The 27,452-nt window shown below is 49.3% G+C and overlaps 1 protein-coding gene and 1 long non-coding RNA gene across 2 annotated transcripts in view; one reads left to right on the top strand and one right to left on the bottom strand.

Moving 5' to 3' along the window:
* The window catches only part of LOC140409620 (uncharacterized), a 29,618-nt gene extending 17,766 nt beyond the window's left edge, over window positions 1-11,852 (bottom strand). The window contains exon 1 of the long non-coding RNA XR_011940437.1: window positions 11,340-11,852. This is a non-coding gene — a long non-coding RNA (uncharacterized lncRNA). The remainder of the gene's footprint in view (window positions 1-11,339) is intronic.
* A 584-nt stretch (window positions 11,853-12,436) lies between these two features.
* uvssa (UV-stimulated scaffold protein A) overlaps window positions 12,437-27,452 on the top strand; it is a 178,176-nt gene continuing 163,160 nt past the window's right edge. Inside the window, exons 1-2 of the mRNA XM_072497539.1 lie at window positions 12,437-13,229; window positions 14,654-14,765. Coding sequence (XP_072353640.1) covers window positions 14,656-14,765 — 110 coding nt within the window. The 5' untranslated portion in view covers window positions 12,437-13,229; window positions 14,654-14,655. The remainder of the gene's footprint in view (window positions 13,230-14,653; window positions 14,766-27,452) is intronic.

Genomic DNA, 27,452 nt, shown 5'->3' with positions numbered 1-27,452 from the left:
TTTTAGGACTGGTTGGCTACTACCGAAACCACATTGACGGTTTCGGCAGCAAGGCCGCACCCCTCTCAGACCTCCTAAAGGAGCCCCCTGGGAATGGCTTCCGCAGCATACAGATGCTGTGGACTCATTGAAACAAGCACTCATAGCAGCCCCCACACTACAAGTTCCAGACCCGCTTTCCCCCTATGCGACAGAGGTAGCGACCACAGACCGCACCCTTTCAGCCGTGCTCCTTCAGGAACGGCACGACCAGTTAAGGCCCGTGGCTTACGCCTCCAGAGTTTTAGATGCTGTGGAGCAGGGATTTTCAGCCTGTGAAAGGCTCGCAGTATTCTGGGCAGTACAGTATTTTTTGTACATTACCGGACTGAACCCCATCACAATCCTCACAGAACACACCCCCACCCAACTTTTACTGGACGACGACTCAAAGACGGTACAGTCAGTCAGATTAGAGCAGCTAGATGGACCCTTCTTTTGCCGGGACGGGACATCACTGTTAAAAGGACAAAGACCCACACTTTTTTAGCTGACAACTTACAGTACCCCGGAACCCCCCATGAATGTGAAATTATCTCTCCACACCACAACATAGGCCCCTTTATTGCTAAAACACCCCCCAGAAAGATAGGTAGTTCACCCCAGAGCCCCAAGCACACAGACATGTGCGAAGATATATGTGGATTGATCTTCCACAATATTAAATGGGAAGCGCATAACAGGATGCGGTATTTATGTCGAGGACGCGCAGGGCTGCGCCCTAGAAGAAATAGCAATAAAACTTCCAGGACACTTAGGCGCGCAGGCAGCAGAACTTGCGGCCATCGCATACATAGTGGAATACCCAGATTCCTTCCCCAGCCCAGCAGACATATATATTCGGAGAGCCTCTATGTCTGCAACAGCCTTATGTAATTCCTACCCCCGTGGAAAGCAAGAGGATTTGTTTCCGCAGACGGAAAACCCCTCCCTTCAGCCCCATTGCTCCGTCACATTTTAGAGACAGCACAGAACAGGACTTTTGGGACAGTCAAAGTTCGTAGTCACCATCGTTCCTCCCCCCCTGGAAATGTAAAAGCCGACGCACTGGCAAAAGCAGGTTCCAGGCATGGATATTTTTGGACACCCCCCGAAAGCGCACCAGTGAATGCAGTTCAGGTCTCGCAGACTAAGATCGAGGATTTAGTGCAGGCCCAGAAGCAGGACAGCAATCTCAGAGAGATTTTGAAAGGAAACTATCCAGCACCCGATGAGAGGTTTAAAAATGCTCTGATGACACATGATGGTGTGGTGTTAAAAGACACCCTTTATGTGGTTCCTGAACAGGACAGGAATCAACTGATTTGTTCATTCCATGACGGTCATGGACATCAGGGAATCGATCCCACTACAGCCCACCTCAGGCAGCTCTGCTGGTGGTCGAGTTTAAAGGACGATGTAAATCACTACATTGAGAATTGTCTTATCTGTGCCCAGAATAATCCGGACAGATATGCCAAGAAGGCTCAGCTCAGTCACACCCGACCCGTTAATGGCCCCTGGACTAACCTCCAGATTGATTATATAGGACCATTGCCCCTTGCAGGAATGGTTATAAATATGTACTTGTGGTGATAGACACGTTTACAAAATGGGTGGAAGCATTCCCATCCAGAACAAACATGGCAAAGACCACAGCCAAGATCCTAACCCACCACATCTTTACGAGATGGGGACTCCCCCGCAGCATTGAATCCGACCAAGGTTCCCATTTTACGGGACGTGTCATGAAGAACGTCCTCACAATATTTGGCATTACCCAAAAATTCCACATTGCATACCACCCCCAGTCGAGTGGTATCGTGGCGCGCATGAATCGGACCCTAAAATCAACCCTCAGAAAAATGGTCCAGCAAAACAACACCACTTGGGACTCAGTCCTCCCTTTTGCGCTGATGTTTTTGCGAAGCACGGTTTCCACAGCCACAGGTTACACCCCACACACCCTCATGACCGGACACCCCATGAAAGGCACAGAATTTTTACTAGGCTTAGACTTGACGAGCCCTGAAGTGACGGCCCTCACACACGAGAACGCAGTCAAACAATCAGTGGAGAATGTTAAAACGACTCAGCTAGCAGCCGCAGTGAAATTGGGCACAAGAAACAGAGCAAGGCCTGTTTCGATAAGACAGTGCATGCGACTGAGTTCAGTGTAGGACAGCAAGTCACGCTCTCCGTATACAATCCCAGCACATTCCTGTCACCAAAGTACTCTGGTCCGTACTCCATTGCGGGCAAAGTAAGCCCTTCCATCTACAAAATAAAGTACCCCAATGGAAAGACTGCGTGGTTCCATATCAACCAGATGAAGGCATATGGAACACAGTCTAACAACGCACACCACGTCATGCTCGACGCAGCAGACCACGCCCCGCCCACAGCCAACGTAACCCTACCCTCCTCCAACACGTCCAGTCCAGCCACGGACTCAACCTCGACTCCACCCCCGAAATATATACTCTGCCCCAGAACGCCCACAGACTGCAGCAGCAGCGACAGCGACTGTGACTCGGACAATAGCCACAGCACACCTCCCTAATATCCCCATGCAACAGGACCCACACCCAGTGAATCTGACCACGATTCGAGTGATCCCTTCATGATCACTTTCCTAAAGAAACCCCACCACCGACCACCGACCTAAAATGACGACCCCGATTCCGTCCCCACAGAACTAGACACCATCTTTTGGCACCGAGATAATTCGTACAGACTCGTCCAGAACGACGAGAGTGATCCAAAATCACACCATGCAGCCCTATCAGCCCTGATACACTTGAGAGTGTGGCATCCGGGAGAAGATGACGACTTGGAGTCTGACTCCCAAAACGAGATCCCCTTTGCGACCCTGTTCGCAACCGATAACTGAGGTGTCGAGATGATGTTTTAAAAGGAACCGCTTGGGAGAAACGGTGTCCTTTCTGATGGAACCTGCAGCATGTTTTATGTTGTTTGTACTTATACTGTTAAATGTTGTATGTCAGACCGGAATTTTTTTTTCCATGGCCCCACGCCACCACTCCTCTGACGCCCACTGGCAGTCAGAGAAACTAGTTTGGCTAGTTCAGAGGAACTAGTTTGTCCGCAGAGACTTGTTCAGGTCCCAGACTCCAGTTCAGCGGAACTCGTCTGTCGACGGAAACACAGACCCCCGTTCGTAACTGCCCTTCTGGTTCGAAGGAAGAACCACTACGGCAGCCCCCCACGATGACTACATTTCTTGCCCGTTCTTGTCGGTTGCTCAGGCAGTGGAGAAACGGTATTGGGACCCGCCCTGCCTGGGAACGCCCCTCTGGTCAGCTACGCTCGGGTAGGGCACACACGGCATTGGTCGCCGTCCTATCCGGGGACTCAATCCAAATCGTACCCGTCGCGGCCCATACGCACCTCATTTCGTTCAAAGTTTTGTTCAAAAAGTTTTGTTTTGTTTTCAGGTAACCCTTAGGTTGCCAACCTTATGCTATTTACATCCTCAAACATTTGGATGGTAAATCGCACAGTCTGCGAGACGTCTCGCACTGGTTCAGTATTTGTAAGTGTGTCTTGTCCTGAAATTCGGTTTCTGAAAAAAAAAAATGAGGGATTCACACATAGTGACCAATTATAAAGGGAGTAATTGGCACTAAAGGACAGAAGGCTATCATACGAGATGTTAAACCAAGATAGTAACAGACACTATGCTTGATCACACAGAACTCCAGAACCGGAGAAGCGAAGAGAAGAGAAAGAAGAACCATGAGGACATCCTCCGCGTGGCTCATCGCCATAATGGACATTTGGTTGCGCATGAACACGAACCCCCTGACCTCAACTCCCCCAGCCGTTAATGATTCACTTCCCCACAGTACCCAGAGCCCAGTCACAAGCGACACCACACCATCCTGGTGTGACAGGTTTATAACCTGGTACTCCCTGTCCTACATGATAGAATTCCTATTGGTATTGGCGATACTCTGCTGCATCGTGCAGACTATTCGTCTGAGAAAATGGAGAAGGAGAGCCTACTGCGCTCGCACCCCGGTATATAGAATAAGATCCCCTATTTTCGGATACGATCAGACCCCCGACCCCCGCGATCTACAATAAAGAGCATTCGTTTGTGTTTTTGTTGTAAATAAAGAAATGTTCATGAGCAATTGTACAATCCTGACCTTGACTGCCAAGCCAGAAAATGTGTATAAAACTGCTATGATTTTGTTTGTATGGTTTAGGAATTTAGTGTGATGAAATGTTTGAGTGAGCGTAGTATATTAAGGATAGAGGTTCCCATTTTTTTGGTTTTGTAATGCATGTCCCTGTTTGACATAGCGGCCCTCAGAATTGTTAGTTAAAATTTTTTCTGCATAGTTATGGTCAGTGTAGAGGCCATAGAAGAGTGCTCGCCGGGTCAGAGAATGAAAAACCAACAGTTGTGTGATCCTTCACGCTTCGCGTTAGGATCACAAGGAGGGTGTGTAGCCACCTGAGTTGGCCAACTCCCGATGTAAAATGGAGAACAGCAAAGGCTGCAGGGAAATTCAGCCAACACAGGCAGAAACCAGCAGGTGAAAGTTTACTGTGTATTAAACTCTGCAAAAGCCCAGACAGCATCGATACAAGAAGCCATCTGCATAATAATGTAGCAGCCATCTACATACTGATGAGCGATCCCCGGGAACAATCGCAACATTTGGGACAAACAAAGCTAAGCCAGACTCCCCGGCGCCAGCAGGAGCCAACACAAAAGAGGTTAACGGACACCTCAAGACCGCCCATCGATCAGGGAACCGCTCCAGTATTGGAGAAATCAAACCAAGCGATTGGAACGAAGTCCAATCACCTGGAACCAGGTACGGGGTCCGCCCCGAAAGGCGGGAAGCCCCTGGGGACTATAAAGTTAAGCCCCCAAGTTCAAATTGTTCTTCTTGACAGGGTCACTCAGCAACGCGAACCAACCCTTGAGAGTGAACTGTTCAAGCTGCTGCATCACTGAAGTAAGTCTCAAGTCGACGCTCGCTACGAGATAGGCGCTCCTAGCGACCAGTCCATACCGGCTTTGAATCTCGCAGTTTCAGATTCCGAACAAAAGACCATTTGTGTAAGTATAGGCCTGTTAGTTGTAGAAGTAGCTTAGAAGTAGCATTTATGCATGAGTAGCGATTTACTGTGTATAATAAATGTGCTTTGATTTGAATCTTACTAACTGGTGGGTTGAGTTATTGATCATTACTTGAACTTGAACCTTGTGGCGGTATCATAAAGATACCTGGCGACTCGAGAGCAAAGGTTATAAAACAGAGCTAATTGAACCAACCAAAAGTTAGCAACAGTACCATGCTGACTGCTGCTAACTAGGTTAGCTGTACTATTGCTGTACAGATGATTGACAAATTTATTCCTGAGAATCAATTCCATATTGCATGGAATGGATGTAACACTAATACGTCTATTCAAGCCTATTATTCTCCAGTGTTGGTATCTCCATATTTATGCCCTCATAATTGAAATACATAAATACAATTAAAACTGGCTTTCATAACTCATCCTCAACAACTGTCTATGACTCATTTTGCACAACTTAATATTGCTTCTTATCCCAACTCCATTTTCACTTTTTGTCCAGTTCCTAACTCTTGTTATTTTATGAGGCGTGGACACTGCTGGCGAGGCCAACATTTTTGTTTTCCATTCTTAATTGCAATTGAGCTGCCTTCTTGAACTGCTATAGCCTATGCGGTGTAGCTACCCCCACAGTGCTGGTGGGGAAGGAGTTCTAGGATTTTGACCCAGCGACAATGAAGGAACGCCAATGTAGCTCCAAGTCATGAAGATGTATAGCTTGGTGGGGTACTTGCAGGTGATGTTGTTTCCATGCATCTGCTGCCCGTGTTCTTCTAGGTGGCAGAGGTTGCGGATTTGGAAGGTGCTGTCAAAGGAGTCTTAGTGAGTTCCTGCAGTGCATCTTCTAGATGCTACACACTGTTGCCACTATGCATTGGTGGTGATGGAAGTGGATGTTGCAAATGGTGGATGGGGTGCTAATTAGGCAGGCTGCTTTGTCCTGGATGGTGCCTTGTAAGTGGTGGACAGGCTTTAGGGAGCCAAAAGGTGAGTTTTCTTAAATTTATTAAACCAGCAGTTGCTGTCCATATTTTAATTCTCACATAGGCCCTTTTAACTATCAGCACTGAGCTCTCTACTGGCTCCCAGTCGAGCAACACTTCAAAATAATTCTCATTATTTTGCAGCACGGTAGCATAGTGGTTAGCACAGTTGCTTCACAGGTTCGATTCCTGGCTTGGGTCACTGTGTGTGTGGAGTCTGCACGTTCTCCCCATGTGTGCGTGGGTTTCCTCCCACAGTCCAAAGATGTTCAGGTTATGTGGATTGGCCATTCTAAATTGCCCTTAGTGTCCAAAAACATTAGGTTGGGTTATGGGGATAGGGTAGTGGTGTGGGGCTTAAGCGGGGTGCTCTTTCCAAGGGCCTGTGCAGACTCGGTGGGCTGAGTGGCCTCCTTCTGCACTGTAAATTCTATGATTCATCCTTGTTTTCAAGTCACTCTGGTCCTTGATCCCCCCCACCCCCCCTCATCTCTATAACTCCACAACCCTCAGATATCCCTGCATTCCAATCTAGCCTCATCCAACCACAATTCTAATTTCTCCAACACTACCTTCAGTTCTTGGCCCCTAGGCTCTAGAATTACCTCCATAATCCTCACAACCTCCTTAAAACGTACCTCTTTAGCCAAGTTTCTGGTCATCAGTTCCATTATGGCTGGTGGTCAAATGTTGTTTGGTAATGCTCCTGAGTTCATTAGGATGTGTGACCGAATAAATAAATAAATGGAAGCAGGAGTTGTTACTGCTCCAATTTCAACAATGAGTAAAAACCTACAGGATTTTTGAAAAGCATAAGCAGAATGATAAACTGAAAACCTTTCTTGCGAAAGACTATCTACTGGACCTATCTGGTAACTTCACAAGGGCTTTTCTCTTGTCTTCAGAAAAAGGAAAGGGTCAGAATTTGTTTCAGATTATAACTATCAAGCAATTTAATTGAACGACTGATAAAGAAGAGAATATGCAGCAGTAATAGAATATATGTGATTACATTAGATAATGTGGCTTGTTGAATAAAAAGGATCACAATTTATATGCGGAGCTATTATTTTGTAGTTAACCTTTGTACATGCCACAATAAAGAACCAGCACTGTGTAAACTGCATGAAGGCAGCATCGGAATTGGCAGTGGTACAGCCTTCAGGAAAATGAGCCAGCACTTCTTGTTAAGGCTTGCATAAATATAATCGGCGAGTTGGTGGAGGGTGCCGAGTGACCAGGAAACTGTATCACAACAAAGGTTAATCATTTAATGACTTTAAATTACAATATGGAAAATGATTGCTGGAGCAGGCCGGTCCATGTTGGTATTTTTCCACCACGTGAGCCACTGTGCTAATCCCGTGTGCCTCCCTTACCTCCATTTCCTTTTATCTCCCTTTTCTTGAACTGCCTATCTGTAAATGTTATATTTCCTCAATTACTAACTCCAGCAGTGCATTTGACGGCCACAGAACCGTGTGTAAAAGAAACAGTTTTTCCTGTTCTTTGTTCTGAATCAATCATCTACATGTAGTCATTTATCAATGTCTCCTCTCCCACCTCCAGACCCTTCAATCGCTTGAAACAGTATCGCGAGAAGAAAATTAGCTTGAGAAAAAGAAATGTTCAACATTTACTACTCTTCTCCTAAAGGTTCCCGCAGCCTGATGATCATTGCTCATGTATAAAACGAGTCTTAGCATGCTATTCGATCATGAAAGTCATCCCAATCAATTCTGAGCCCATTCTCCTCTAATTGTCAAATAAGCACCTTTCAGAATGTCCAATTTATCTATCTTAACCTTCAGGGTGCACACTGTATTAGTTTACATAGCACACAACAGTGTTGAAAAATGAAAGCATATTTTTTGCTGTTCTTTCTTTTGAGAATTCTATAGTTAAATACATCACCAGGTACATACAGATGAGGAAGGGTATTTCACCTATCTCAGATCATCTGTACAGACCATGGTATCTACTACTACTTCAATGAATCTAGTGTTTTTTCCCTCCATTACTCCGCCTAAATTCCACAAGTTGCTCATTCTATATGAAGATCATTTTGACTTCCATTTTAAGTTTGCCGTTTAAAGTTCTTCTTTTTTCTCCAACTCTCAATTTGGGTTTGAAGTGGTATCCATTCTTTTTGCGCGACTTGCTTCTCCCAACTTTGTAACCTCCACAATGCTCAGAACTCTGCAGTCCTTCAATTCTGGCCTGATTGGTTTCACTCTATCATTCAGCTGCCTTCGACCCGAGGAATTTCCTCCTTAAACTTCTCAGCCTCTTTCTCCTCCTTTAAAATGCTCTTTGAAATTTACTTCTTTGACCAAGCTTTTGTTAACCTATCCTAATTACTCCCTAGAGTTTTTCAAACTTTTTTGCCTGGGACCCATTTTTACCAACCGGCCATCCTTCGGGACCCACGCTGGCCGACCTTCGCGACCAACGCCGGCCGACCATCACAAGCCTCGCCAGCCGAAATTCGCGATCCACCATTTTCTCTTACCGTTAAAGCGAGAAGTGAGCCTGGGCTTATATTCTATAGTCTAGAGTAGCGAAGAATGAGAAATGACCTAATTGAAACGGGCATTATTCTCTCGGGATTCTACAGAGCAGATGCAGAATGTAAGTTTTCCTCAGATGGGTGATTTACAGCCCGAGGATCGAGTCTGCAAATTACAATGCGATGATTTTAGCCATAGATGAGGAGGAATTACTTAACTCAAAGTATTGTGAATCTTTTAATCTCTAAAATTCACTATCGAAGAAAGTTCCATTGAGCATATTCAAGACAGATGCAGGGAGATAGATCACTTGGTTGCATGGTGTACCGAAAACAACCTCTCTCTAAATGTCAGAAAGACCAAGGAACTGATCATCGACTTCAGGAAGCGTAACACGACACACATCCCCATCTGCATCAATGGCTCCAAAGTGGAGATGGTCGATAGCTTTAAGTTCCTGGGGGTCACCATCACCCACAGTCTGTCCTGGTCCACTCACGTTGATGCAACAATCAGGAAAGCTCAACGTTTCCACTTTCTACGGAAGCTAAATAAATTTGGCATGTCTGCATCGACTCTCCCAAACTTCTACTGATGTGCCATAGAGAGCATCCTATCCGGCTGCATCACAGCCTGGTATGGCAACTGCTCGGCCCAAGGTCGCAAGAAACTGTAGAGTGTGGTGAACTCAGCCCAATGCATCACACAAACGTGCCACCCTCACATTGATTCTGTATACACCTCCCGCTGCCTCAGGAAGGCAGACAGCATTACCAGAGACCCCTCCCACCTAGACTTTGCCTTCTTTCAGACTCTTCCATCAGGCAGAATGTACAGAAGTCTGAAGACCCGCACATCCAGACATAGGAACAGCTTCTGTGCCACAGCTACTAGACTCAACGACTCTCCCTTGGACTGATCTGTTCCCTGTAAGAACTCTATTCACGACGTCCTATGCTGCTCTTGCTCATGTATTTGCTTTGTTTGGCCCCTTGTTCCGCACTGTAACCAATCAGTTTGTCAATGTACTCTGTCGATTATTCTGTTTTGTCTACTATGTACGTACTGTGTACATTCCCTTGGCCGCAGAAAAATACTTTTCACTGTACTTCGGTGCATGTGACAATAAATCAAACCAAATCAAAATCCCTGACCACTAGCGTCCTCTTCTCCTGTCTCCATTTTCTAAATGTGGCGTCGAGCATGGCTGGCGGGAATTTGTGGTTGCCTCAGATGGGGGCCATCTTGATTAAACCAAAATACTGCCTCATTTGGTTCCATGTTTTCAGAGTGGCCACCACCACTGGGCAGGATGTGTACTTTGTTGGGGGGAAATGGGAGCGCTGCAGTGGCAAGGGCTCAGAGGGTCGTTCCCTTGCAGGACTCCACCAGCCTTACCCATTCTGTGTTGGGCTCTCGTATCTAGCCCCTCATCCTCTTGGCTGTGTCTGCCCAGTGGTAATACTGTAGGTTCGGCAGGGCCAGACTGCCCATGTTTTTCCTCCTTTGCAGTTTTGTTTTAGGGATTTTTGACTTCTTGCCCCTCCACACAACACCATGATCTTTTTGTCTACTTTGTGGAAATAGTCCTTGGGGATGAAGATCAGTATGGATCTAAACAGGAAGAAGAACCTCGGCAGTATCTTCATTTTGACCATCTGCACCCTCCCTGCCAGGGAGAGCGGTAGTTCATCCCATCTCTGTAGGTCCTTTTTAACTTCCATTTATGAATCCGTGTTCAGTCATGAGCTATCTGGATCCTCAGGTATCTGAATTTGTTTTGGGTTTGTTTGAATGGCAGTCCCTCCAGCTCTGTCTCTCTCCCTTTAGGGTTCACCGGGAATGCCTCGCTCTTGCCCAGGTTGGGTTTGTACCCCGAAAAGGCTCTAAACACTTCCCGAAGTTGCATGATTGCTTTCAGGCCATTCTGTGGGTGCGAGACGTAGAGGAGCAGGTCATCTACACAGAGCGACACTCTGTGCTCTCTGCCTCCTCTTTAGGGGGGAATCTAGACTTGGGGCAGTAAGGGTTCTTCCATTTAAGACAGAGATGGTGAGGAATTTCTTCTCTCAGTAGGTCATTAATCTTTGGAATTCCCTACCTGTGAGGCTTGAAGAGGTTTTCAAGGTTGAGTTACATATCTTTGATCCACAAGCGAGTCAATGGTTATTGGGGCAGGCTGAAATTTGGAATTAAGACCACAATCAGATCAACTATGGTCTTACTGAATCGTGGAGTAGGCTCGATGGGCTGAAAGGCCTCCTCCTATTTCTTATGCTTGTATAAGTATCTGACTGATAATAATGATCTTTGTCACAAGTAGGCTTACATTAACAAAGCAATGAAGTTAGTGAAAATCCCCTCGTTGCCACATTCTGGCACCTGTTCGGGTACACAGAGGGAGAATTCAAAATGTCCAATTCACCTAACAGCACGTTAGGGACTTGTGGGAGGAAACACACGTAGACACGGGGAGAATGTGCAGACTCCGCAGAGACAGGGACCCAAGCCGGGAATCAAACCTAGGTCCCTGCCGCTGTGAAGCCATAGTGCTAACCACTGTGCTACCGTGCTGCCAGTCTAGTCCCTAATAAAACATAGGCCAACATTTCAAAGAATGACTTTTGCCATAACCGCAACGATGGCACTGGCAGGTGCAATATAAAAGGTTAAGCCCCCATTCTGCTTTCAGATGTTGCCTTACCCAATATGCACTTTCACCATAGAATAACATTTCACATCGACATTTGAATCCTGAACAATTCGGTTGTTCCCTCCCAGTTCAGATATTATCCCTTTCAATCCAGTTGTCAACAGGGCATTAGAGCGAAAAGGCTGGAAACAGTCAGACGGTCTGGCAGTATTGGTGGACAGCTAAACATTTCAGATCAGAACTGTGGGAGAGGGTGTACAGCACAGTAGTGTCATCACAGAGGGTGGTGAATTTGTGGAACTCGCTGTCCCATAGTGCGATGAAGTCCAAAATCATGAAATGGTTTAAAGAGGGAGATCGATATATTTCTCATTTTAAAAAAGGGGTTAAAGGGACACGGGCAACAGGTGGGGAGGTGGGTTTGAGTCCAGGAAAAGATCAGCCATGATCTGATTGAATGGCGGAGCAGGCTCGAAGAGCTGAATTGCCTACTTCTGCTCCTAATTCCTATGTTTCCACCAGTATGAATTATGGTTCCTTTGGAACTAAAGTGGTGGAGGAACTTTCAGCATGCACTCCAAGCGTTATAAACTGTTCCAGTCAACAGAGAACTGAGTTTACTGAGGGGGTGGGGAGAGGTGACAAGAGTGAGTTTATGGGCAGGATGCGTGAGTTGATGGCAGGGTGGGTGGGTTGATGGCAGGGTGAGTGAGTTGATGGGCAGGGCGGGTGGGTTGATGGCAGGGTGAGTGAGTTGATGGGCAGGGCGGGTGAGTTGATGGCAGGGTGAGTGAGTTGATGGGCAGGGCGGGTGAGTTGATGGCAGGGTGAGTGAGTTGATGCGCAGGGTAGGTGGGTTGATGCGCAGGGTGGGTGGGTTGATGCGCAGGGTGATGGCAGGGAGTGGGTGGGGTGATGGGCAGGGAGAGTGGGTGGGGTGATGGGCAGGGGGGGTGGGTGAGTGGATGGACAGGATGGGTGGTGGGGTGATGGCAGGGAGAGTGGGTTAATGGCCGGGAGAGTGGGTGGGGTGATGGGCAGGTAGAGTAGGTGGGGTGATGGGCAGAGTGGGTGGGTTTACGGGCAGGCTGAGGTTTTAAGCGGGCCTGACTGCGTCACTCGGCAGAAGGGGCTCCTCCTCCATCTAAAATGGCGGCCCGTCAATGAGCTCCATCAGCGGCGGCAGCCTCAATGGCTGACTCATTGGATCCAGGCTCCGCTTCAAGCCGCCGCCGGACCGCCTGAATCTGCCCGGCGGCCTGGGTTATCAACCGTCAGCCTTCGGCCGGCCAGCTTGGACAGGAGGCTCCGCCCAGGAAGCCCACTTCGATTGTCGTTTCGAGTGGTGTAGTCGGATCCGATTGGCCGTTGTCGCTGTCAGTCGGAAGCCACGCCCCCTCTGACCGGAAGCCGCTCCCCCCGGACCGGAAGTGGGCCTGTGGTGGTGTCAGGCTCAGGTCGGCCTCAGCTGTCACTCCAGCCCCAGTGTGTATTCACGGACTCACCGAGCTGAAACATCAGCCATGTCTCTCTTTACCGGTGCTGCCTGACCTGCTGCGTATTTCCAAGATTCTCTGTATTTACCCGGGCTGCGTTCTGCTTTTTAACTGTAATCCTGTTAATATTGGCTCACCTTACACATTACACAATCGTCTTTATCTCAACCGAAGTTTGTATTTATATAGTGCCTTCAGGACAGTAACATGTCCCAAGCAATCTGACCCGGAGAGGGGATTCATGCCCGTAGGTGGACCTCTTTAAATTATTATGTGCAAAATATTTAAAGGGCCCGTGCATTTAAATGAATCAACTTCACACTTAACACAATGTAAGGTATACAATTGGGCGCAAGACATTTCTCAGGCGTACAATCAAACAAAAATTGTCAACGAGCCAAAGGAGGAGGTGTTTCGACAAGTAGACAAAAACTTAGTCAAAGAGGTAGGTTTCAAATAGCATTTTTAAAAATTATTTCATGGGATGTGGGTGTCACTGGCTACAGGCTTGCATTATTACAGCCCATTCCTAATTGCCTTGAAGAAGATGCTGGTGAGCCGTCTTCTTGAAGCGCCATAGTCTTTGTGGTGTAGGCACATCCATGGTGCTGTTAGGGAGGGAGCTCTAGGATTTTGACAGTGAAGGAATGGCAATATAGTTTGAAGCCAGGATGGTGTGTGACTGGTAGGGAACTTGTAGGTGGTGGTGTTCCTCAAAGGGGGTGGCAAAACAGGTTTTTCTTTTGGGGAGTGGCAGGAGTGAAGGAAGGATGTTTCAGAATATTCCAATGACAACCATGAAACAGTAATTTATGTCCCAGTCAAATGGTGTGTGATTTGGAGGAAAGCTATGGTGTTCCCAGGCCACTTCTGTTCTTGTCCTTCTTGGCATTAAAAGTTACAGGGAAGGAAGATTCTATCCAAGTAAATTCAGTGATTTACTGCAGTGTATCCTGTAGATTGTATAACAATCATGATATGCTGATGTGGGATGGAGTGGATGTTGAATCGGCCATTTGGCCCAACAGATCTATGCTGCTGTTTGTGCTTCACATGAGCCTCCTTCCATCTTACTTCATCTCCCCCATCGATGTATCCTTGTATTTATTTCTCCCTCATGTACTTATCCAGCTTCCCCCAATCCATCCGTGCTATTTCTGTCAAATATTTCATGTGGTAGTGAGTTTCACATTCTAACTGCTATGAATAGAAAAGGTTTTCCTGAACTCCTTATCGAGTGACTATCTTGTGTGTGGCTTCTTGAGTAATTTGCAACTGTTCCCATCCAGGTGCACATGGCAGTTTTGATAAAGGTCTTTTGTGATTTGCTTCAGCACCTTGAGGAAGAAGTGTGTGAGCACAGCTCAATGTGATCAAGTCTCTGGTGATATATACAGCTGATAAATATCCTATTTATTGTGAACAAAGAAGAATACAGCACAGGAACAGGCCCTTCAGCCCTCCAAGCCTGTGCCAGTCATGATACCAATCTTTGCCAAAACTCTCGGCATTTCCTTGTGCCGTATCCCTCTATACCCATCCTATCCATGTGTTTGTCAAGATGCCTTTTGAACGCCATTAATGTATCTGCTTCCACAACCTCCCCTGGCAATCCGTTCCAGGAACTCACTACCCTCTTGTGTCAAAAAAACCTGCCTCACACATCTCGAAACTTTGCTCCACGGACCTTAAACCTATGCCCCCTGGTGACTGATGTGGGTAAAGCTGTTGGCATTGGTTTATTAACTGCTCATGTTCCAAAACTCCAGTTACAATAAATTAATTACTGAAGACAACTTTAGGAGTGGATGAATACAGAACCTTCATGTTACAGTATTTGTGTTTAATGTTTTTATTCCTTCTTTACAGTAATGGAAGCCCAGCAGCATGAGAAGCTTTCTCAGCTGATCGAGGATCTCACTACCTCTGGACAACAAGTGCTAAATCCAGAAAAGTTGAAGGAGCTGAAGAAAATCTGCAAGTATGAAGTCGCTAAATTGCAATGTTTACTGAGGGAGGCTAATGTGGCACAATTGTGTCAGAATGGTGGATTATGCCAGTGATTTCCTGCATTGTGAATTTCCGAATCTTCACTCCACCATAAGAGATCAAGCAAAGGAGAAATGCCCTCCCCTGTGAAGCCAGTCCCTCGAGGTTGATTTGCTTCCATTCCAATTCTAAGGGTATTAAATGGTTCATGAATCCAATGAGTGGTGTGCAGATTCTGCCACACAGAGGACAGGTGGTGCTTGAAGGATTGGATTGATGGAACTCACAATTGCCCAGAATTCTACTGGTTGCCTGCTGGTTCACTCAGGAGAAAAAAAAGTTAGTTTGTTTTTAGACATTGAAGTTGTTTCCTGTAGGAAGTCTGCTGGCCTTCTGCTAGAGTTAAGACAGGATACAGATAGAACCTTTGCAGAATGTTATTAATTCCTGGAATGCAACCGTCACTGGCAAAGCCAGTACTTGTTGCCTGTTCCAAATTGTCCTTGAGAGGGTTCTTGGGAGCCACCTTCTTAAACCTCTGCAGTCCATGTGGCGTACGGTACACCGATAGTTCTGTTAGGAAGGATGTTTGAGACAGTGATAGCATAGGGATGACGATATGGTTCCAAAGTCACGATGGTGTGTCTCTTGGAGGGGAGTTTTCAGGTTATGGTGTTCTTATGTGTTTGCTGCCCTTGTCCTAGGTTGCTGAGGTTTGGGGTATAAAGGTGCTTTCGAAGGAACCTTGGAGACCTGTTGCAATGCATTTTGTGGATGGCCACAATGCTGCCACTGTGCTGTTGGTGGGGGGAGGTTTAAGAACAAAGAAAATTACAGCACAGGAACAGGCCCTTCGGCCTTCCCAGCCTGCGCCGATCCAGATCCTTTATCTAAACCTGTCACCTATTTTCCAAGGATCTACTTCCCCGCCCATTCATATATCTGTCTCGATGCATCTTAAATGATGCTATTGTGCCCGCCTCTACTACATCCGCTTGCAAAGCGTTCCAGGCACCCACCACCCTCTGCGTAAAAAACTTTCCACGCACATCTCCCTTAAACTTTCCCCCTCTCACCTTGAAATCATGACCCCTTGTAATTGACACCCCCACTCTTGGAAAAAGCTTGTTGCTATCCACCCTGTCCATACCTCTCATAATTTTGTAGACCTCAATCAGGTCCCCCCTCAACCTCCTTCTTTCCAACGAAAACAATCCTAATCTACTCAACCTTTCTTCATAGCTAGCACCCGCCATACCAGGCAACATCCTGGTGAACCTCCTCTGCACCCTCTCTAAAGCATCCACATCCTTCTGGTAATGTGGCGACCAGAACTGCACGCAGTATTCCAAATGTGGCCTAACCAAAGTCCGATACAACTGTAACATGATCTGCCGACTCTTGTACTCAATACCCCGTCCGATGAAGTCAAGCATGCTGAATGCCTTCTTGACCACTCTATCGACCTGCATTGCAACCTTCAGGGTACAATGGACCTGAGCTCCCAGATCTCTTTGTACATCAATTTTCCCCAGGACTCTTCCATTGACCGTATAGTCCGCTCTTGAATTAGATCTTCCAAAATGCATCACCTCGCATTTGCCTGGATTGAACTCCATCTGCCATTTCTCTGCCCATCTCTCCAATCTATTTATATTTTGCTGTATTCTCTGACAGTCCTCCTCGCCATCTGCAACTCCACCAATCTTAGTATCATCTGCAAACTTGCTAATCAGACCACCTATACCTTCGTCCAGATCATTTATGTATATCACAAACAACAGTGGTCCGAGCACGGATCCCTGTGGAACACCACTAGTCACCTTTCTCCATTTTGAGACACTCCCTTCCACCTCCACTTCTGTCTCCTGTTGCCCAGCCAGTTCTTTATCTATCGAGCTAGTACACCCTGAACCCCATACGACTTCACTTTTTCCATCAACCTGCCATGGGAAACTTTATCAAACGCCTTACTGAAGTCCATTTATATGACATCTACAGCTCTTCCCTCATCAATTAACGTTGTCACTTCCTCAAAGAATTTTATTAGGTTTGTAAGACATGACCTTCCCTGCACAAAACCATGCTGCCTATCACTGATAAGTCTATTTTCTTCCAAATGTGAATAGATCCTATCCCTCAGTATCTTCTCCCACAGTTTGCCTACCTCTGACGTCAAGCTCACAGGTCTATAATTCCCTGGATTATCCCTGCTACCTTTCTTAAACAAAGGGACACCATTAGCAATTCTCCAGTCCTCCGGGACCTCACCCGTGCTCAAGGATGCTGCAAAGATATCTGTTAAGGCCCCAGCGGTTTCTTCCCTCGCTTCCCTCAGTAACCTGGGATAGATCCCATCTGGACCTGGGGACTTGTCCACCTTAATGCCTTTTAGAATACCCAAAACTTCCCCCTTCCTTATGCCGACTTGACCTAGAGTATTTAAACATCCATCCTTAGCCTCAACATCTGTCATGTCCCTCTCCTTGGTGAATACTGATGCAAAGTATTCATTAAGAATCTCACCCATTTCCTCTGACTCCACGCATAAATTCCCTCTTTTGTCTTTGAGTGGGCCAATCCTTTCTCGAGTTACCCTCTTGCTCCTTATATACGAACAAAAGGCGTTGGGATTTTTCTTAACCCTGTTAGCCAAAGATATTTCATGACCCCTTTTAGCCCTCTTTATTGCAAGTTTGAGATTTGTCCCACTTTCCCGATATTCCTCCAAAGCTTCATCAGATTTAAGTCGCCTAGATCTCATGTATGCTTCCATTTTCATCTTAGCTAGTCTCACAATTCCACCCGTCATCCATTGTTCCCTAATCTTGCCATTTCTATCCCTCATTTTCACAGGAACATGTCTGTCCTGCACTCTAATCAACCTTTCCTTAAAAGACTCGCACATTTCAAATGTGGATTTACCCTTAAACAGCTGCTCCCAATCCACATTCCCTAGCTCCTGCCGAATTTTGTTATACTCGCCTTTCCCCAATTTAGCACTCTTTCTTTAGGACCACTCTCGTCTTTGTCCATGACTATTCTAAAACTTACGGAATTGTGATTGCTATTCCCAAAGTAATCACCGACTGAATCTTTAACCACCTGGCCGGGATCATTCCCCAATACCAGGTCCAGTATGGCCGCTTCCCGAGTTGGACTATTTACACACTGCTCTAAAAAACTCTCCTGGATGCTCCTTACAAATTCTGCTCCATCTTCGCCTCCAACACTACATGAGTCCCATTCAATGTTGGGGAAGTTAAAATCTCCCATCACGACCACCCTATTGCTCCTACATTTTTCTATAATCTGTCTACATATTTGTACCTCTACGTCACGCTCGCTTTTGGGAGGCTTGTAGTAAAGTCCCAACAATGTTACTGCACCCTTCCTATTTCTCAGCTCTACCCATATTGCCTCAGTGCTCGAATCCGCCATCATGCCCTCCTTAATCATAGCTGTGATATCATCTCTGACCAGTAATGCAACTCCTCCACCCCTTTTACATCTCTATCCCTCCTGAAGCATCTATACCCTGGGATATTTAGTTGCCACTCTTGCCCTTCCCTCAACCAAGTCTCAGTAATACCAATAACATCATATTCCCAGGTACTAATCCAAGCCCTAAATTCATCAGCCTTATCTGCTACACTTCTCGCATTGAAACAAATGCACCTCAGACCACCTGTCTCTTCCCTGTCTACTTTTCCCCTTAGTCAGATTGAGTTTATTATCTAGTACCTTACTGGCTTTAGTAGCTGCCTCTTTACTGACCTCTAACTTCCTAATCTGGTTCCCATCCCCCTGCCACATTAGTTTAAAACCTCCCCAACAGTATTAGCAAAAGCACCCCCTCGGACATTGGTTCCAGTCCTGCCGAGGTGTAGACCATCCGATTTGTAATGGTCCCACCGCCCCCAGAACCGGTTCCAATGTCCCAAAAATCTGAACCCCTCCTTCCTGCACCATCTCTCAAGCCACGTATTCATTCTGACTATTCTTGAATTTCTACTCTGACTGTCTCGTGGCACTGGTAGCAATCCTGAGATTACTACCTTTGAGGTCCTACTTTTTAACTTATCTCCTAACTCCCTAAATTCTGATTGTAGGACGTCATCCCGTTTTTTACCTATATTGTTGGTGCCTATATGCACCGCGGCAACTGGTTGTTCACCCTCCCCTTCAGTATGTCCTGCAGCCGATCTGAGAATCCCTGACCCGTGTACCCGGGAGGCAACATACATTCGGGAGTCTCGTTTTCGACCACAGAAATGCCTGTCTACTCCCCTTACGATTGAATCCCCTATGACTATTGCCCTGCCAGTCTTTTTCCCTCCCTTCTGTGCAGCAGAGCCAGCCATGGTGCCATGAGCCTGGCTACTACTGCCTTCCCCTGGTGAGTCATCTCCCCCAACAGTATCCAAAATGGTATATCTGTTTTGGAGGGAGATGACCGCAGGGGACACCTGCACTGCCTTCCTGCTGTTTATCTGCCTTTTGGTCACCCATTCCCCATCTCCCTCACCAATCCTAATCTGCGGTGTGACCAATTCACTGAACATGCTATCCACCACCTCCTCAGCATCGCGAATGCTCCAAAGTGAGTCCATCCGCAGCTCCAGAGCCGTCATGTGGTCTAACAGGAGCTGCAGCTGGACACACTTCCCGCACATGAAGGAGTCAGGGGCATCAGCCGCGTCGCTGAACTCCCACATTGAGCACAAGGTGCATAACACGGGTCTGGGATCTCCTGCCATTTTTACACTTTACCTTAACTGATTACAAATACAATATCAAATAATGTATAAGTGACAGGAATAAGGATTTTACTTCCCAATCACAATACTTACCAACCCACGAAGAGTTAAATTTCTCCCAGCTACTTACCTTCCCGACAGACACCCAGCCACTTCTCCCGCCGAAAATCTGAAGGCCGCTTCTCCTGCAAGGTAAGTTTTTAAAGGGTAAACCTACTTTCCCGACAGACCCCTGGCCACAGCGCCCGCTGAAAATCTGAAGCTCTAACTTGCGGATAAAAGAAAAAGAAAAGAGAGAGCTTACATGATATTCACTCACCCCTTTAGGTTAGAGGAGATGGAAGGGTGGGAGACACTGCAAGGGTAATGCCTCGGGTTCAGTAACCGCCCAACTTAAATAGAGGTAACAATCAAACACTTAAGCACCTACCTGATACCCATGCTGCACTCCGGCTCCCTCTCTCTCTCCCGCTCCCGGAAATGACGGCCGCTGGAACCTGGGGCAAGTTTAAACACCAACCTGAATCCCAAGCTGCACTCGCTGCGCTCCGGCTCCCTCTTTCACTCCCGCTCCTGAAAATGAAGGCCGCTGGAACCTGGGCGCAAGTTTAAACACCTTCCTGAATCCAAAGCTGCACTCGCTACGCTCTGGCTCCCTCTCTCCCTCTCCCTCCCGCTCCCGAAAATGAAGGCTGCTGGAACCTGGGGGCAAGTTTAAACACCTACCTGAATCCCAAGCTGCACTCGCTGCGCTCCGGCTCCCTCTCTCTCTCCCGGTCTCAGAAATGGTGGCCGCTGGAACCTTGGGGCAAGTTGAAACACCTACCTGTATCCAAGCTGCACTTGCTGCGCTCCGGCTCCCTCTCTCTCTCCTCCTGAAAATGAAGGCCGCTGGAAACTGGGGGCAAGTTTAAACACCTACCTGAATCACAAGCTGCACACGCTGCGCACCGGGTCCCTCTCTCTCTCCCGGAAATGAAGGCCGCTGGAACCAGGGGCAAGTTTAAACACATACCTGAATCCCAAGTTGCACTCGATGCGCTCCGGCTCCCTCTCTCACTCCCGCTCCCGAAAATGAAGGCCGCTTGAATCTGGGGTCAAGTTTAAACACCTACCTGAATCCCAAGCTGTGCTCCGGCTCGCTCTCTCCCGCTCCCGAAAATGAAGGCCGCTGGAACCTGGGGGCAAGTTTAAACACCTACCTGAATGCCACGCTGCAGTCGCTGTGCTCCGGCTCCCTCTCTCTCTCCCGCTCCCGGAAATGAACGCCGCTGGAACCTGGAGGCAAGTTTAAAAACCTACCTGAATCCCAAGCTGCACTCGCTGTGCTCCGGCTCCCTCTCTCTCTTCCGCTCCCGAAAATGAAGGCCGCTGGAACCTGGGGGCAAGTTTAAACACCTACCTGAATCCCAAGCTGCACTCGCTGCGCACCGGCTTCCTCTCTCTCTCCCACTCCCGAAAAAGGAAGGCCGCTGGAACCTGGGGGCAAGTTTAAACACCTACCTGAATCCCAAGCTGAGCTCCGTCTCCCTCTCTCTCTCCCGCTCCCGAAAATGAAGGCCGCTGGAACCTGGGGGCAAGTTTAAACACCTACCTGAATCCCAAGCTGCACTGGCTGCGCACCGGCTCCCTTTCTCTCTCTCCCGGAAATGAAGGCTGCTGGAACCTGGGGGCAAGTTTAAACACCTACCTGAATCCCAAGCTGCACGCGCTGCGCTCCGGCTCACTCTCTCTCACCCGCTCCCGAACATGAAGGCAGCTGGAACCTGTGGGCAAGTTTAAACACCTATCTGAATCCCAAGCTGTACTCGCTGCGCTCCGTCTCCCTCCCTCTCTCCCGAAAATGAAGGCCGCTGGAACCTGGGGGCAAGTTCAAGCACCGACCTGAATCCCAAGCTGCAGTCGCTGCGCTCCGGCTCCCTCTCTCTCTCCCGCTCCGGAAATGAAGGCCGCTGGAGCCTAGCTGCTAGTTTAAACACCTACCTGAATACCAAGCTGCATTCGCTGCGCTTCGGCTCCCTCTCGCTCTCCCGCTCCTGAAAATGACGGCTGCTGGAACCTGGGGGCAAGTTTAAACACGTACCTGAATCCCAAGCTGCACTCGCTGCGCACCGGCTCCCTCTCTCTCTCCCGCTCCCGGAAATGAAGGCTGCTGGAACCTGGGGGCAAGTTTAAACACCTACCTGAATTCCAAGCTGCACCCGCTGCGCTCCAGCCCCCTCTCCTGCACCCGAAAATGAAGGCCGCTGGAACCTTGGGGGCACGTTTAAACACGTACCTGAATTCCAAGCTGCACTCGGTGCGCTCCGGCTCCCTCTCTCCCTCCCGCTCCCGAAAATGAAGGCCGCTGGAAACTGGGGGAAATTTGAAACACCTACCTGAATCCCAAGCTGCACTTGCTGCGCTCCGGCTCCCTCTCTCTCTCCTGCTCCTGAAAATGAAGGCCGCTGGAACCTGGGGGCAAGTTTAAACACCTACCTGAATCACAAGCTGCACTCGCTGCGCACTGGCTCCCTCTCTCTCCCGCTCCCGGAAATGAAGGCCGCTGGAACCTGGGGGCAAGTTTAAACACCTACCTGAATCCCAAGCTGCGCTCCGGCTCCCTCTCTCTCTCCCGCTCCCGAAAATGAAGGCCGCTGGAACCTGGGGGCAATTTTAATCACCTACCTGAATGCCAAGCTGCAGTCGCTGCGCTCCGGCTCCCTCTCTCTCTCTCCCGCTCCCGGATATCAAGGCCGCTGGAACCTGGGGGCAAGTTTAAACACCTACCTGAATCCCAAGCTGCACTCGCTGTGCTCCGGCTCCTTCTCTCTCTCCCGCTCCCGAAAATGAAGGCCGCTGGAACCTGGGGGCAATTTTAATCACCTACCTGAATGCCAAGCTGCAGTCGCTGCGCTCCGGCTCCCTCTCTCTCTCTCCCGCTCCCGGATATCAAGGCCGCTGGAACCTGGGGGCAAGTTTAAACACCTACCTGAATCCCAAGCTGCACTCGCTGTGCTCCGGCTCCTTCTCTCTCTCCCGCTCCCGAAAATGAAGGCCGCTGGAACCTGGGGGCAAGTTTAAACACCTACCTGAATCCCAAGCTGCGCTCCGGCTCCCTCTCTCTCTCCCGCTCCCGAAAATGAAGGCCGCTGGAACCTGGGGGCAAGTTTAAACACCTACCTGAATCCCAAGCTGCACTCGATGCGCTCCGGCTCCCTCTCTCACTCCCGCTCCCGAAAATGAAGGCCGCTTGAATCTGGGGTCAAGTTTAAACACCTACCTGAATCCCAAGCTGTGCTCCGGCTCGCTCTCTCCCGCTCCCGAAAATGAAGGCCGCTGGAACCTGGGGGCAAGTTTAAACACCTACCTGAATGCCACGCTGCAGTCGCTGTGCTCCGGCTCCCTCTCTCTCTCCCGCTCCCGGAAATGAACGCCGCTGGAACCTGGAGGCAAGTTTAAAAACCTACCTGAATCCCAAGCTGCACTCGCTGTGCTCCGGCTCCCTCTCTCTCTTCCGCTCCCGAAAATGAAGGCCGCTGGAACCTGGGGGCAAGTTTAAACACCTACCTGAATCCCAAGCTGCACTCGCTGCGCACCGGCTCCCTCTCTCTCTCCCACTCCCGAAAAAGGAAGGCCGCTGGAACCTGGGGGCAAGTTTAAACACCTACCTGAATCCCAAGCTGAGCTCCGTCTCCCTCTCTCTCTCCCGCTCCCGAAAATGAAGGCCGCTGGAACCTGGGGGCAAGTTTAAACACCTACCTGAATCCCAAGCTGCACTGGCTGCGCACCGGCTCCCTTTCTCTCTCTCCCGGAAATGAAGGCTGCTGGAACCTGGGGGCAAGTTTAAACACCTACCTGAATCCCAAGCTGCACGCGCTGCGCTCCGGCTCACTCTCTCTCACCCGCTCCCGAACATGAAGGCAGCTGGAACCTGTGGGCAAGTTTAAACACCTATCTGAATCCCAAGCTGTACTCGCTGCGCTCCGTCTCCCTCCCTCTCTCCCGAAAATGAAGGCCGCTGGAACCTGGGGGCAAGTTCAAGCACCGACCTGAATCCCAAGCTGCAGTCGCTGCGCTCCGGCTCCCTCTCTCTCTCCCGCTCCGGAAATGAAGGCCGCTGGAGCCTAGCTGCTAGTTTAAACACCTACCTGAATACCAAGCTGCATTCGCTGCGCTTCGGCTCCCTCTCGCTCTCCCGCTCCTGAAAATGACGGCTGCTGGAACCTGGGGGCAAGTTTAAACACGTACCTGAATCCCAAGCTGCACTCGCTGCGCACCGGCTCCCTCTCTCTCTCCCGCTCCCGGAAATGAAGGCTGCTGGAACCTGGGGGCAAGTTTAAACACCTACCTGAATTCCAAGCTGCACCCGCTGCGCTCCAGCCCCCTCTCCTGCACCCGAAAATGAAGGCCGCTGGAACCTTGGGGGCACGTTTAAACACGTACCTGAATTCCAAGCTGCACTCGGTGCGCTCCGGCTCCCTCTCTCCCTCCCGCTCCCGAAAATGAAGGCCGCTGGAAACTGGGGGAAATTTGAAACACCTACCTGAATCCCAAGCTGCACTTGCTGCGCTCCGGCTCCCTCTCTCTCTCCTGCTCCTGAAAATGAAGGCCGCTGGAACCTGGGGGCAAGTTTAAACACCTACCTGAATCACAAGCTGCACTCGCTGCGCACTGGCTCCCTCTCTCTCCCGCTCCCGGAAATGAAGGCCGCTGGAACCTGGGGGCAAGTTTAAACACCTACCTGAATCCCAAGCTGCGCTCCGGCTCCCTCTCTCTCTCCCGCTCCCGAAAATGAAGGCCGCTGGAACCTGGGGGCAATTTTAATCACCTACCTGAATGCCAAGCTGCAGTCGCTGCGCTCCGGCTCCCTCTCTCTCTCTCCCGCTCCCGGATATCAAGGCCGCTGGAACCTGGGGGCAAGTTTAAACACCTACCTGAATCCCAAGCTGCACTCGCTGTGCTCCGGCTCCTTCTCTCTCTCCCGCTCCCGAAAATGAAGGCCGCTGGAACCTGGGGGCAATTTTAATCACCTACCTGAATGCCAAGCTGCAGTCGCTGCGCTCCGGCTCCCTCTCTCTCTCTCCCGCTCCCGGATATCAAGGCCGCTGGAACCTGGGGGCAAGTTTAAACACCTACCTGAATCCCAAGCTGCACTCGCTGTGCTCCGGCTCCTTCTCTCTCTCCCGCTCCCGAAAATGAAGGCCGCTGGAACCTGGGGGCAAGTTTAAACACCTACCTGAATCCCAAGCTGCGCTCCGGCTCCCTCTCTCTCTCCCGCTCCCGAAAATGAAGGCCGCTGGAACCTGGGGGCAAGTTTAAACACCTACCTGAATCCCAAGCTGCACTCGCTGCGCACCGGCTCCCTCTCTCTCTCCCGGAAATGAAGGCTGCTGGAACCTGGGGGCAAGTTTAAACACGAACCTGAATCCCAAGCTGCACTCGCATTCGCTCCGGCTCCTTCTCTGTCTCCCGCTCCCGAAAATGAAGGCCGCTGGAACCTGGGGGCAAGTTTAAACACCTACCTGAATCCCAAGCTGCACTCGCTGCGCACCGGCTCCCTCGCTCTCTCCCGGAAATGAAGGCTGCTGGAACCTGGGGGCAAGTTTAAACACCTACCTGAATCCCAAGCTGCATGTGCTGCGCTCCGCGCTCACTCTCTCTCACCCGCTCCCGAAAATTAAGGCAGCTGGAACCTGTGGGCAAGTTTAAACACTTACCTGAATCCCAAGCTGCACTCGCTGCGCTCCGGCTGCCTCTTTCCCTCCGGAAAATGAAGGCCGCTTGAACCTGGGGGCAAGTTTAAGCACCTACCTGAATCCCAAGCTGCAGTCGCTGCGCTCCGGCTCCCTCTCTCTCTCCCGCTCCCGGAAATGAAGGCCGCTGGAGCCTGGGGGCTAGTTTAAACACCTACCTGAATACCAAGCTGCACACGCTGCGCTTCGGCTCCCTCTCTCTCTCCCGCTCCCGGTAATGAAGGCCGCTGGAGCCTGGGGGCTAGTTGAAACACCTACCTGAATCGCAAGCTGCACTCGCTGCGCTCCGGCTCCCTCTCTCTCTCCCGCTCCCGAAAATGAAGGCCGCTGGAACCTGGGGACAAGTTTAAACACCGACCTGAATCCCAAGCTGCACTCGCTGCGCACCGGCACCCTCTCTCTCTTCCGCTCCCGGAAATGAAGGCCGCTGGAACCTGGGGGCAAGTTTAAACACGTACCTGAATTCCAAGCTGCAGTCGCTGCGCTCCGGCTCCCTCTCTCTCTCCCGCTCCCGGAAATGAAGGCCGCTGGAGCCTGGGGGCTAGTTTAAACACCTACCTGAATACCAAGCTGCACACGCTGCGCTTCGGCTCCCTCTCTCTCTCCTGCTCCCGGTAATGAAGGCCGCTGGAGCCTGGGGGCTAGTTTAAACACCTACCTGAATCACAAGCTGCACGCGCTGCGCTCCGGCTCCCTCTCTCTCTCCCGCTCCTGAAAATGAAGGCCACTGGAACCTGGGGGCAAGTTTAAACACCTATCTGAATCCTGTTCTGGATGATTTTGAGCTCCTTGAGTGTTGTTTGAGCTGCACTTTCCAGGCAAGCGGTGAGTATTTGTCACACTCAAAACCTGTCAGGCTTTGGGGAGTCAGGAGGTGAGTTACTTGCTGCAGAATTTACAGCCTATTACCTGCTCTTGTAGTCACAGTATTTACATAACTGCTCCAATTTAGTTTTCTGGTTAATAATAACCCCCAAGATGTTGATGGTGGGTGACTCAGTGATGTTAAGACAAACTTACGAATTAGGAGCAGCAGTAGGCCATTTGGCTCCTTGAGCCTGCTCGCCATTTAATAAGATTATGGTTGATCTCATTGTGGCCTCAAATCTACATTCCGCACTGATAACCTTTGACTCCCCTTGTTAGTCCAGATTCTCTCTACCTCTGCCTTAAAAATATTAATTGCCCCGGTATCCACCGCTCTCTGGGAGTTCCAAAGATTCACCATCCTCTGAAAGAAAAAAGTTGTCTTGTCGTCATCTTAAATGGGTGACCGCTTATTTTTAAACTCTGCTCTGTAGTTCTAGTCTCTCCCACAGAGAAAGCATCCTTCAGCATCTATTCCATCAACTTTCACTAAGATCACCTCTCAATTTTGTAAACTGCAGTGGATGCAAGCCAAATCTGTCCACCCTTTCCTAGTAAGATACCACCTCTTCACACCCGGTATCAATCGAGTGAACCTCCACTGAACTGCTTCATTTATATCCGTTCTGTAATTTTTTTTTTCATTTGTTCATGGGACGTGACATCACTGGACATCACTGGATGCACCAGCATTTATTGCCCACCCCAATTAGTCTTGTGGGGGCAGATAAGAGTCAACCACATTGCTGTGGGTCTGGAGTCACATGTAGGCCAGACCAGGTAAGGATGGCAGATTTCCTTCCCTCAAGGACATTAGTGAACCAGATGGGTTTTTACAACAACCAACATGGTTTCATTAGACTTTTAATTCTCGATTTCTTTTTTAATTGAGTTTAAATTCCATCACCTGCCGTGGTGGGATTCGAACCCGGGTCCCCAGATCATCACCCTGGGCCTCTGGATCACGAGACCAGTGACAATACCACTATGGCACTACCTCCCCTCAAGAGAGGGGCAGCAGCCTTGTGGATAGCATAATTGCTTCACAGCTCCAGGGTCCCAGGTTCGATTCCAGCTTGGGTCACTGTCTGTGCGGAGTCTGCACATCCTCCCCGTGTGTGCGTGGGTTTCCTCCGGGTGCTCCGGTTTCCTCCCACAGTCCAAAGATGTGCAGGTTAGGTGGATTGGCCATGACAAATTGCCCTTAGTGTCCAAAATTGCCCTTGGTGTTGGGTGGGGTTACTGGGTTTTGGGGGCGGTGTTGACCTTGGGTAGGGTGCTCTTTCCAAGAGCCGGTGCAGACTCGATGGGCCGAAT

This window comes from Scyliorhinus torazame, chromosome 3 (genome assembly GCF_047496885.1).
Source record: "Scyliorhinus torazame isolate Kashiwa2021f chromosome 3, sScyTor2.1, whole genome shotgun sequence".
Lineage (NCBI taxonomy): Eukaryota > Metazoa > Chordata > Chondrichthyes > Carcharhiniformes > Scyliorhinidae > Scyliorhinus > Scyliorhinus torazame.
Note: the sequence above shows the minus strand (reverse complement) of the source record. Positions and strands in the feature narration are given on the sequence as shown.